Below are 13,543 nucleotides of genomic sequence, written 5' to 3' on the forward strand. Positions count from 1 at the left end.
ACTTTGAGAACCACTGCTTTAAACAATCTTTAATTCATTTAAATTGTACTGACATTTGCGATTATCCAGAAAACACGAACAGAGTATCACGACTCAGATTTGCTCAAAATAAAAATGTAACGGGCAAATATAAAATAATGTGGCACCGACCGAGCAGTTTTAATGAGCAGCATTACAATTGGCCGATTGGAAAACCGTTCATACGTACTGGCTGTAGGAATCAGTGGGCGTGGCTCATTATACTATTAGCAAAACGCCGTAACGCGTTCTCTGTGCAACCAAAACGACGTTTTTTACGCCGTCATATGGCAACATGAACGGCGTAAAAAACGGCGTTTTCATACACACTAAAACGCCGTCAAATACGGCGTCACTGGCGTATTTTCGCACGTTTTTTACGGCGTTTGTTATCACAACGACGTATTTTGCGGCGCAGATACTGTTTAAAACTCTGTATTTGACAGAATATTTATTTATTTTTTGTTGTTGTTTAGAACTTAATTAATTTAGTTATTTAATTTATTTTGTTGTGGAGGCAGCATCTTTATTTTCAGTTTAAGTTTTTAATCTAATAGATTTGTTTTATTTTTATTTAAATTTTTATTTTATTTCATTTGAGCCTTTAAAAAGTTTTAGCTAACAATATAGCAGCACTGACATGCACATGCAATTGTTTTATGTCACCCACATGCACTTCTCTCTGCTGTTAAAAAAAATGTTTTTTTTTATATTTTATTTATTTGAGTGACAAACGGTTTGATTTTATAATTATTAGACTATTATTATTGTTGTTGTTATTTCGTTTTGTTTGAGAAACGGAAAAATTAAATTAAGCTAGATGTTTTTTTCGTGGGTAAAAACAAATAAGCAAATAAACTATTCTTTAATATTTCTTTCACATGCGTGGGCGGCGTTAGGCCCATTTTTAGTCCGATTATTATATATTATTGACTATACATTGCTATCTTTACCTGAATCGAGCCGTGCGTCGTATCGAATCTTTGGGCATGGGGTATATTCCAGGCTTTAAGGAATAGGCTGCGCTGAGCGTGGGTGTGAGGCGAGGACAATGCAGATAAGAAGCCCAGACGCCACCGACCCTAGAAGTGCAGTGTTGCTCTTTATATGAGATCTATATTTGCAAGAAATATAGTCGCAACAGCCAAACAATATGAAGAAACGATGTGACTAAATTGCAGAGCTGTATCAGATGAACTCTAATTCTGCTTTAGGACAGACAGTGAAGACAGGCTGAGTTGAAAAGTGGCGTTTCAGGGCTGCTCACGCACAAATGCATAAGATCATTTTTATCCACAAACAAAAAAATACGAAAAATATAGCTTCATTTTCGTTTTTCCGTTTTTCAGACAGAACGAAATATTAATAATAGTGATGTAATAATAATAGAATCAAACTGTCACTCCTCTTTTTTTCTTTTTGTAACTGGTTTGATTTGATCATGTCATATCCTCTTGGTCTGAATGCAGTTATTGGATAGAATATTGTAGTAAGATTGGAGATTAATCCAAATAAGCATGACGTTACAGTAAAAATATTACTATACATTTAAAACAGTGTATTCTTCGAATTTCAGTAGCGTGCAGATGCTCTTTTATGTCAGGACCACGGCGACAGCAGCTCGGACAATCGCTTCGCTTGCTCACATTATGTAATCTATAACTGGAAAATCATACTGTTTTTTATGAAATGTTGTTGAGAAAGAAATGTGTCGTTTTAAGGACGTAACATCTCGTTATTACGAGAAAATATGCCGTTTTAACTAAACAACTCATTATTATCATGAGAGCGGAAAAAAATTATATGTGTGGAAGCAATGCCTCAACGTATATTTGTTTGTTAAACAGCAAATAAACTCCCCTGTATACCAGAATCAGTTTGGAGCGGGGCTCGAACCAGCGGTTGTAGCGGTGTATAGTGGTCAAAAAGACTAGGACCATTGCCTCCAACTTCTGTAGCTGCACAGCTTTTACACACTCTCTGGTCGACTTCCGTTATCATGTATGATTTCTTGTATTGGAAATTAAATGATTCAAAGCTAATTGAATATTTCGAACCAGCACTTATGTATATACATAAAAGGTATTTGGGTAGTAAATGATATATAAACTAGGGTTTGTAATTGTTAAATAATTAACAGTTACATTCAAGTAGGATAAAGATGTGTAATCGGCCTATGTTCAATGTTTGTAGCGATTAAAATATATAAAAAGTTACTTAATATTCCTATCAGTTCACAGGCACTTCTTCCGCTTAAACGATCTGTGGTAAATTAGTCTGGTCTGGTTCTGTTCGTCTTTGATTGGGTGAGAACAGTTCATTATTACTGGCTGTGGAAATCAGCGGGCGTGGCTCATTATACTACAAGGAAAACGCCGTAAATAACGCGCGCTTTTGTGCATTCAGAACGGCGTTTTTTACGGCGTCCTGTGGCAAGCCGATGGCGTTAAAAGCGGCGCTTTTTACAAACACTAAAACGCCGTTTTTTGCGGCGTTTTTTACGGTTTACGCGCGTTTTTTACGGCGTCTGCTATAAGGACGGCGTATTTGACGGCGCTAATACCGTTTTAAACGCCGTAAAAAACGGCGTTTTGTATGCAAACGCGTTTAATCTAGGCGTAATTCTGACCCTTTTGGCTTGCCATAGTGCGTCGATCCTGTGACGTGTTAACGTTTTGAAATACGCATGCGCAATCAGCGCGCAAAAGTGCAGCAAGGAAGCAAATGCACTTCCTCCCGCCAGTTTCTCACGATGGACGGACTCGATGAAGTTGCGATTTGTACTCTAAAAGGTTAGTAATTTATACATATTTTTTGAAAATCAGTTAATTCTATTGGCCATTCTGTGTATTTGAAGTTGAATTGTAATCTAAAATTATTCCTACCAGAAACAGCCCTCCTGTAACTGAATGAAGCTGATCATTCAGTCTTTTTCTTGAGATGTTCAGTAACTTAACGTAACGTTACATCTTTTGTCTGAAATTTCAGCCTGTCCCGTTTTGCTTTCCATCTTTTTAGTTGTACTAGTAAGTACAAATTAAATAATACTTAATTTATTAAAAGCGGCTTATATCCATGACCTCAATTTGTTTTGTGACGTCACCCTGAGGCAAATTCAATTAAACTATCACTTCTGTTGTTTTATCGTTAACACTTATAATAAATTTGTATTCAGTGACAATAGTCAACTGTTTTACAACATTTGTTTTGCAGCACTTATTGATCCTTGTGTTACATGGATTATTATTATTTTTTTTTTAAATGTGCATACCACAACATTAGTTATTTCATAATGAACGTAGGCCTACAATGAACATTTGTACAACCATATACCAATACTTTTAAATGCTCTAAAACTGTTTATTGCTTTTTCCTAATACCTAATGCATTTACTGATGCTGACAAAAATAACCTTTTTGTCAAGTGTTAAGAATATTTTATCATTATTGCCTGTTTATTTCACTTCATTAAGCCATTTCATAGATTTAACATTTCTGCCATGTTAGGACCATGTTATAAAACAAAAATGTCTCTATTTCTCTTATTAAATAGCTATAATCAAGTGAATGCATTTTCACAATATCTGAAAAAGTTATGCATACAATGTATAATGCACCTGAGCTATGCTAACTAACATATTTACATGTGTTCTAAGCTGCTAACATTGGGGAAGACATTTTACCAACTCTCACACGGGATGATATCCGAGATCTCTTTCCTGGTCCTGAGCACTTCCTGCGACGCAAAGCCATTTGGCTTATTGTTCATAAGGAAGAACAGGTAATTTTACTTAAACCCTTAACTGTCACACCATTTTTGAGAATAGACATGAATCCAATCCAAACCTAAATGTTTAAAAGTATGAAAAGTATGAAAAACTTATAAAAGTTTAAATTTACTGTAAATCAAATGTACTGTACTAAGCATTTATTTTATATTAAATGTATATTTTATCAAATATATTTTACTCTAAAATTGCTATCAAATTAAAAGCAATATGTCTATCCAAGTTGCGTTTTAAAATTGAAGTTGATGTAAAAAAAAGCCCCTGGATGTCACAGACATTGTTAATTTTTTTTCAATAGAAACAATTTACAATTTTACTATTGATACATTTTACATTTTTTATATGACTATTACAAATGTATAAATGTCTGTCCAAATATCAAAACAGTTGGCAAATATTGAACCGTGAGACTCAGACTTTTCCAACATTATTTGTTGTAGCTAAACTAAATATTGTAATTTGTAACATGACATCACCCGCTAGGGTAGGAGCTCACTAAAAGAAATGAAAGTACCATTTCCATGGTAACACCACATCGATTTCAAAAGGTTTTCAGAGGTCGGACCTAATTGTGGTGTTGATTAATAAAATATGTGATATGAAACAAGGCAATATATAAGAAGAGTGTCAAGTGTCCCATCAGTCGGATGGTGACAGTTAAGGTTAAAATATTTGATTAATGTATACATTTTGTATTTTAGGAGCACACCATTCCTGTTGAACACCAAGGTTCATCAGCTGATGATGAACATAATGGAAGTCCAAAAAGAGATGACCCCAGCACTTCAAAGTTTTTGAAGTTACCCAGCCCAGAATACGTTCTCTTCACTGATAGTGAACTACAACATGTGAGACGTGCATACTTCGAGCAGCAATGTCTTGGAAAAGAGGGTGAAGTCACCTTATCAAAGGAGCTCTTCTGCCGGCTCATCCGAAATACCATGACAAATATGATATCTATTGCAAGAGCCTCTTCAGATGACTACAAATATCCCACTAAACATGAAGTTATTGCCATGGCAAAGCGGTTAGTGGAATACTACCCTATGATAAAAGATAAGTCAACTGGATCAAGTCATGAGTGGGTGAGAGACTTCATTTGCTTGAATATTTATAGTAAAAACATGTTTTCCTGCTAACATTGTTTCAAAACTATTCATTGATGCTTCCTTCTTTTTTACAGGACACTGTTGCCAAAAAGCTCTTGAAGCGACTTTCAAATATCCGAAGTCCTGTGAAGGCCAAACACCCTCCATCCAAGAGAGCACGTCTGAATGAAGTACCATCTGCTGCAGTGGCAAGTGACTATGATGCTGATTCCAGTGCATCAACAGTTCATCTGTCACCACCTTCAAGATCAAGCACCCCACAGCAAGAAAATGACAGCATTGATGAAGCATGTATGTACATTACCATTTACAAGAAAATTCACAAGTATAGTATTTGCAGTAAGTAATAACATAATATTTGGTAATATATGTAATCCTAATTCTGCCTTATTTATTTTTATGTGGCATGGCATACATTCTTGTTCTAATTATATTGAATGCCTGAATTATAGCCGACGGTCCAGACAACAGCCTTGACAGCCAGAAAACACAGGCACGACATTACAGGACTCTACAAGAAATGTACAAAGCAAAGAAGCCAAACAAAGCTGCTGTAACTCATCTATTAGACCTGGAGTTCCAGTCCAGAAGAAATTTCATTGACTCAAATGCTTTGAAGGAGCAAGACCGACCCACAAAAATTTTACAGGCATACCCGTGCTTCAAAGAACTGGACCATGTGGGTATACACACTGAAACATACTTTAGACTGAGTGAGAAATGTCCCATATCATCTGCCTAACTGCAGACATACAGATGAATGATTTTTATAACTTTCAATATTTCTCTCAGGTAATGGATGAACTGCGGAGAATCATTGAGCCAAACAATAGCCAATACACTTCTGAGGTGAAAGGCAGGTGGGAGAACTTCTACTCCAAGGTTCAGTTTTATGGCGTCATGAAGAAAGTCATGAAGCCTCCAAGGACATTAAATGGAGGTAAAGATGTATTTCATTGATTGACCTACCTGATTTCAGTAATAATTTATAATAAGTATACAGTAATAAAGTACTTACCATTATAGTACTTACTGGTTTATATTTAATTCATAGTTATTATATTGTAGTCTCTACATTGGTAATACATTAATAGGCTATATGCAATTAGTCTTCATTCATTTTCAGTGGAATTAACAGTTATTGTTGTTTAATTAGCTCATAAGTAATAACTTAGTTAATATTTATTATGCTTTGTTTACAACTTAAAGGGTTAGTTCACCCAAAAACTAAACAAGGTGTAATTTATTACTCCCCCTCATGTTGTTGTACACCCATAAGACCTTCATCTTCAGAACACAAATTAAGATATTTTTGATGAAATATGATGGTTCAGAGAGGCCTCTATTGCCAGCTGCAATGACACTGCACCTCTCAAGATTCAGAAACAGTTCATGTGACTACACGGGTTAAACTTTTTATAACCTCTCGAGATCCATAAAGGTACTAAAGACGTATTTAAAACAGCAAAAGTGAGTTCAGTGATTCAACTTTAATGTTGTAAAGTGACGATAATACTTGTGCGCCGTTTTCAAAACACTGGTTCATTAAGTTCTGAAGCTTTCATTTCGATTCATTGGTTCAGATCACGTATCAAACTAAACTGCTGTAATCACCAGTCCCTTCAGGATTTTGCAATTCTGTGATCACTGAATTTATCACAAAAAAACAAGCAAACTCCACAATTTTTGCAAAAGCTCACACATTTTTGTAATTCCCGAAGATTTTCCCCCGTTTTTTGCCTTAGACACATCCCATGACATCATCCCAACACGCATTCAGTCAAAGAAAGGTTATTTCTCAGTTCCAAAAATGGAATGAACATCCTTGTGTTCTCATCATGACTAATTTATAAGAGCTACACTGGATAAACGAACAGAAAATGTACTGATTTGGGCTAAGTAGTGCAGACCGTTTATCTGCTCGGGCTCGGGCCACAGGCTGATCATGATCTCGGGACACTGATGTACACAGCGCTGGGAGAACGCAGTCGAATTCGCCACAGAATCAACAACATCTCAATGAAATCTTGTGAGAAGTATTCAAATTCAGTGCAGTGTTAAAGCTACAGATATCAGAACAAGTGCCACTGATGTGGAGACCACATAAAAAAAAAAAAAACTTAATGGCATTGGTGCTGGTGTCCTCAAATGTTAGTCTAGAGACCTACAATGTTTCTCGAAGTCAGAAAACTCATAACAGTGTTAGAAGAATGTTTTCTGTGGTATATTTTAACTGCAAAACAGTAAAAAATGGCGCAAATATCACCACAAATTTTGAGAAAAGTTCAGCAAAGGAGGGACTGAATCGAGTGACTTTGTCACTCTGAACCATTGATACGAATCGTAAGTCTCCAAAGCAGAGTTTTGAAATCGTCCATCACTAGATATTGTTGGAAAGTGAACAACTGAACTCACATGGACTGTTTTAAGTATGTCTTTAGTACCTTTACAGATTTTGAAAGGTTCAGTGTTATTGCTGGCTATAGAGGCCTCACTGAGCCATCAGATTTAATAAAAAAATATCTTAATTTGTGTTTAAAGATGAAAAAAGGTCTTACGACATGAGTGTGAGAAATAAATGACATCATTTTCATTTTTGGGTAAACTAATCCTTTAACCGTAAGGAGATCTCACTTTAGATTAGGTTACAGAAAATTGGAAAATGTCATTAAGCACTTTACACCAACCTTTTATAAATTAATTGCATAAGTATTAAGTGCTCCTTTTAAAAACTTAAATACTGTTTTCTGTGATGGGTAGGTTTATGGGTAGAGTTAGTGTAGGGGGACAGAATATACAGTTGTACAGTATAAATAACATTACGCCTATGCCTGGTAAAAAAGTATTTTTAAGGAACACTTAATATGAATGCAGTTAATGTCTAATGAAGGTTGGTTTAAAGCACTTAATGACATTTTCCATGACCTTTCCATGAATTTTGCTATATATCCTTAACTACGAATTAACTATAAACTAATAGTTTGTTAATGATTTTGATGTACTTTATTCTTGTATGGTTTATAATAAAGTGTTAACCTAATTCCTAAGTGCATATCAATATCGATTTCCTCTCTTGTTTTTTTTAGTTGAACATGCCATCGCAGTTTTTACTGCCCTGCCACTGCTCTTCCCATCTGGCTCTGCAGCACCCAAGAAACTGTCCCAATCAGTGAGGCTCTTTTCCACGTCCTCACGGTAAGTTTAACTTCAGTAGTGATAACTTAGCAGGTGCCTAAGATGCCTACACTGTCAATAAAATACTTGGTAAAAAAAAAAACGTCCTAATTGGGCTACTCAAAAAACTGGCCATGAAACAAATAATAATAATAATAATAAAAAAATTACCTTGACCCCGCCTTTGGTAGAAAAAATACCCATAATAACCAGTCATTTAGAAGGGTGTAAATGCTGTTAAGTGTAATTGAGCTTTATTTATATGTTTTATATTAGATCCATTTTTACCCGGGAAGAGCTTCAAACTTGAAAAAGATGTTTCCTTTTCCTCATTAACCGTGTCCACCCAACAACATATGAAACACAAACATTACTTACTTTGCTTTTTTTTGCTGTGTTTGTAGTCTAAATTCTGTATTTATTTGGTTTTCTAGCCCTCTGAGGATCCTGATACCTACATCCACCGGCGTGTGCTTTCTAGTCCTGTCTTGCTGATTGGTGAGCAGAACTGCATTGTGGTTGTAGGTACAACTCCAGTTGTAACTTTTGAGAAAGATTTGCTCTACGAGGGACCTCTCTACCTCCTGGCCTATTACTATGCATTTCACCTGACATATCCCAAGTGCATTGCCACACTCTTGTCTGTGTTACAAACACAAGTACTTGGAGATGTCATCCACGAGCAGGATGCAACCTCCTCGTACAAGAAGGCCATTCATGAATGGAAAATGTTTGTTGAGTAATTTCTTTTCTAACATGTTTGTAATGATATATAAATCTCCATATTCATCGGGAAGAAGGAGGCGGGAACCGGCGCACAATCAAAACTCATTTTAATATTCAAAAGTAAATACAAAACGGCGCACCAGCCCCTCACGGACGACTGGTGCGCATAAATAAAAAGCAAACATAAAATAATGTCCCAGGCCTGGTCCTCTCTCGTCCTTCACGGTCGTCACTCTAGTTTTATATCCTTCCATCTCCTACGTGGGACTCGATACTAGCGGTGGGGCTCAGGTGTAGCTCATCTCCAATCACTACACCTGGCCTCACTCCTCGTTCCCACGCCTCTCGGCCCCGCCCCACTCGCCACAATGTTGTATAGCTAAGGTAGTGAGAGCCGCAGGTTTTTTTTTTTTTTTAATTTCTTTTGCACTTTAACTGTGCTATTTTTTAGTTTCTCCCAGTTTTCAGTACTGTTTATTGAATTTGCCATAAATGCAATACATTCATTGAGTAATTGCTGTTTGAGGTTATAGTGAATGCAGGTTATAGACTGATGCTATCTCTTTGTGCAGAACATTTGCTGTTGATGTATGTGTGTGTGTGTGTGTGTGTGTGTGTGTGTGTGTAAATGTGTCAGTTGAATAGCCTTGGAATCAGTTCATCCTGCTTATATGCTCCATTTGTTTAAGACGAGTTTTTTTAATAAATGTTCAGCAAAATGTAAGTTGTTTGTTTATTTATTTAGTACATTTTAAGTTTCTTTATTGGGGTGTTTCAAGAATTTGTATCTATTTTCAGGTTGAGCATTGTTAAAAAATCAAAATAAGATAAATTTAAGGTTAAATATCTGCATTAATATTACTTATTCAGTTCTTATAAAAAGTGAAAGTTACATAATTATAAGCATGTTTGTCTAGTTATAAGACCTAACAGTATTTTTAGTGACTAGATTTAAGTACAATATTCTAGTTTTAATGCAATTTTGACTAAATTTATTCATTATTAGATTCTTATAAAAAGAAAATACTGCATAGCTTTAAGCATTTTTGTCTAGTTTTAAGATCCAATTGCATTTATTAGTGACTAGAGATTTATGCTATTTTCAAGAATTCTTATCAAGTCAGTTTTGCTTACCCCATTGGCAGATTTCTTTGCTTGATTTTAGTACACTTTGACTGGATTTAAGCACATCTTGCTTGTTTCAAGGGGGGTGTTTTTTTCGCAGTGTATTCACTGAATTTTCCCTGGATTTATATTTATTTCTTAGCAAGATCTCTTCTCTTGCTTCTAGCTCACCGAGCTCTTTGTCTTTCTATTTCAGGTCTGCGCATGCGTTTCAAAGACTAAAGTCCCAGGTATAGTCCTAGTTTCTTAGGTTAAGTACTTTAAGCTTATTGTTAATTTTAAATGATCCTTCTCCTATATCTGAGCACCACATGTTTGGGCGCCATGTTGTAAAAGTATTCTGACTAAAGAATATACAAAGCTCTATTCACATCTATGTTTCCCACAAGCAAAGTCAATGTATAAATATGGCTCTCACCTCTGTTATTTCTGCGATGCAGTAGAGACTTCAGTACTTCTTCCCATCAGAGTCCAGATCAGCTCAGTTGAGTCCATGCCGCTGTGGAAGTCCTGGAATAAAATAAAAGAATAACTTTACTATTAATAAATTACTCAGAGACTTGTTTAAAAGAAGTTGAAAGCATCACGTCTTTTCTTTCCAGATGCCTTTTTCGGTGGACACACGCACATACACAGGTTGCTATGGATACAGGAAGCATTCACCTAGCAACCTCTCAGTGGCACAAGTTCAGATGAAGTAATTGCTGCATCATTTTTAATAAACCAAATTAATATATCCCTAGTTTTAATCTAAACAATGACAGCATCTTAAACCTGTGGCCCTCTTCATTTAGGAGTCACACTTTGCTTCTTCACGGTCAAAAGTGACCGAAGCCTTGAAATGTAACTTTTTTTTCTTCAGGAAAACCAATGTAATATATTTTTGTTCAATAATATTTTTTGATTATTGTTTATGATTTTTAGGGACTTTTACGATACTATGCAATATGCAATATACAATTTTAATGAGCTATTTTCTCTTTATTCATTTACTGTTTTTTTAATAAATGCAATATTTCACATGGAAATAGAGTAAAAGTATTTAAAATACATTTTTTATGTGAGAATTGGAAAATCTGGAGGTATTAAAAAATAAAAACTTGTGTAATGTTGCATGACCTCTTGTATTAGCGCCCACATACAGAGGCTTTTGGATTCCCATCATTTTTTAGACCTCATCTCTTCATTTTTTAGGTTTTGCATTTAGATCTATATCTAGACATTCTAAAAGATTACTTTTTGTCAAAGTTTAGATATTTTTGGTTGGATAACTATCAGGTTTTACATTACAGTCAACATTAAAATCTTGTTAGAAAGGGAAAGCATTTTTGTTACTCATTATTTGATAATTAAAAATCAAACAAAATAAGGAATGAAAAGTGATCATTCAAAACACTATACAAACATTTTGTAATTAATTTAATATTTTATTCAATGTACTTCAATAAATGTTAATGTTGCAGTCTAAACGGTTCATTTCTATGCGAGTGTGTGTGTGTGTGTGTGTGTGAGAGAGAGAGCCCCTTTTGTATTTTTCCATTTATTGATTGGTGTGTATTTTGCACTCCTGATATTCTGGAGAGTAAAGTGCTGCACTCTTTGTTCCTGACCAGTGGCTGATTTGTAGTTTGTGCCACCAAAAGATTCACTGAGTTTTCAAATGTTTTCGTATTTCTCATTCATTTCCTATGTCGGTCATTTTTGACCACGAAGAAGGTAAGTGTGACTATTTTTTTTTTGGACTCTTTAACATATCCAAATCATGTCCATGATTGTTTTGTGTGCTCATATTGCTAATGTGACAAAAGTCACCAAGTGTCATCTCATTCCGATAAAGCTACGATTTTCTAAGTTTCGAAATATAAAATTTTTCGGTCAAAAATGACGGGAGAGGGCCAGAGGGTTAAAGGCATAGGCTAAGCAAGCTATTTCTAAACTGCACAGCATCATTTATTTTATGATAAGATAAAACATATCATAATACAGCACTTTAAGAAAGACGGTCTATGTCGTTGCACACATCATACAGTCAGCAAACCGCATACATACATGGCAGTCTGAGGGAATTCTAACAGAATGTATTTCTCATTACTGCCTTTAAAGGATTTTCAGGTTTTGTGGCAGATGTTTGCAATCTCAAAGCTCTGATATCATTTGTGAGAGATTGCAACTCATAATTAAAGTTAACCAACTCAATCATTTCTTTCAGCATTCTCATTCTTTTATTTAATCAAATCCTTTTGTTTTCACATTAGTTGAATTGTTCTTCTTATCCTTTTGTCTTTTGACTTCTTTGTTCCAGTTCCTCTGAATCCCTTCTACAAGAAGATCATCAAAGTCGGGTTTAATTGACCTGGATCATTATCACACGTACCACGTGAGAATCGATTGTGAATGAGAAACTTGATAACGAATCATTAGATTCTACGACAGTATGAAAGGGAATGTGATGAAGCTTTAGTCCTCCATCCACACCGGCCTGTCCAGTCTTCAAAGGGTCAAAGGTCAGAGTGTGCTTGTGAAGCTTCCTCCATCATGTCCTGCTGCAGTGGAGCTCAGATTACTGTATAAAGATAAGATCAGTAACCGTACAGTGTCTATGTGTCAGACTACACTACAGTAAGTGTGTCAGCTCACTGAACATCATTCAGAGACTGTAACTTCAACTCTGCAGTTTAATGTAATGTTGTTCATGCCTACAACAATGTGCTTAAACATGAGGGTCAGGGTGAATACTTATTATTCAAACCATTTATGGATGCAACCAATGTTTGCAGAGTATTGTAGATTCAGTCAGCTCATTTAGCACATCACATCTGCTCAGGATTCACTGCGTTTCTTTATATTTAGCTGTGCACCTCACATGCTGCAAATACCACCGACTCAGCAAGATGGCAATGAGATTTCATTTGTTAACGTTAGTTAATAAATATAATAAAAATTAGTTCACTTGTTATAGCGTTTTATATCATTGCTCTTTTGTTGTTTTTGATTGCTTTTATCCTCATTTGTAAGTCACTTTGGATAAAAGCGTCTACTAAATAACTAAGTGTAAATGTAAATGTAGTTAATGCATTACACGATCTAACCATCAATAATGTTAAATGTTTTTATAGCTCATATACAAGTCACTGACAACAGAGAGATGGACTAATAAGTGTTGCCCAAAAGCCTGTTGTGGTATATTTGGCATTTACATTAATATGAAAAAAAATAATTCTAAAAGATTTATAAATATAATAATACATCATCAAATTTATAATAATAAATGAATTAATAATCATTATTAACATCAACATAATGTTAAGTAAATAATAATTGTTGTATAATAATTAATGTGCATACACACACATTAAAATAATAAAAAACAATGTTAGTATTAATTAACGTTAATTAATGATGAATCATGATTAATGTAGATGTTAATGTACAAAAAACTAAGATAAAATTAAGAAAAAATAAAACTCAAGGGAAAAAAAAGTCATGAAATGTTATTATTTGTGTCCTGATGAAACATATCAATGAATTAATTTTCTGGTATCTCTTTATGGGCTAAATTAAATATTGTTCAGCAATAGTCTGGGTCAGCGTGAAATATCAGCAG

The 13,543-nt window shown here is 35.0% G+C and overlaps 1 protein-coding gene across 1 annotated transcript; it reads left to right on the top strand.

Annotated features, from left to right (window-relative positions):
* The first annotated feature begins 2,741 nt into the window (after positions 1–2,741).
* Positions 2,742–8,716, top strand: LOC128026688 (uncharacterized). The gene is made up of 8 exons (XM_052613945.1): positions 2,742–2,810; positions 3,674–3,798; positions 4,507–4,890; positions 4,989–5,205; positions 5,367–5,593; positions 5,707–5,854; positions 8,001–8,109; positions 8,523–8,716. Exons 1-8 carry the CDS (start codon positions 2,771–2,773, stop codon positions 8,581–8,583), a joined length of 1,311 nt encoding a protein of 436 aa, XP_052469905.1. The 5' UTR covers positions 2,742–2,770; the 3' UTR covers positions 8,584–8,716.
* The last annotated feature ends 4,827 nt before the right edge of the window (positions 8,717–13,543 follow it).

This window comes from Carassius gibelio, chromosome A13 (genome assembly GCF_023724105.1).
Source record: "Carassius gibelio isolate Cgi1373 ecotype wild population from Czech Republic chromosome A13, carGib1.2-hapl.c, whole genome shotgun sequence".
NCBI lineage: Eukaryota > Metazoa > Chordata > Actinopteri > Cypriniformes > Cyprinidae > Carassius > Carassius gibelio.

Coding starts and splice junctions, on each gene's coding strand:
- LOC128026688 (XM_052613945.1), top strand. CDS start 2,771: ATGGACGGACTCGATGAAGTTGCGATTTGTACTCTAAAAG. Junction 3,799..4,506: donor TTGTTCATAAGGAAGAACAG/GTAATTTTACTT, acceptor TTTGTATTTTAG/GAGCACACCATTCCTGTTGA. Junction 5,206..5,366: donor TGACAGCATTGATGAAGCAT/GTATGTACATTA, acceptor CCTGAATTATAG/CCGACGGTCCAGACAACAGC.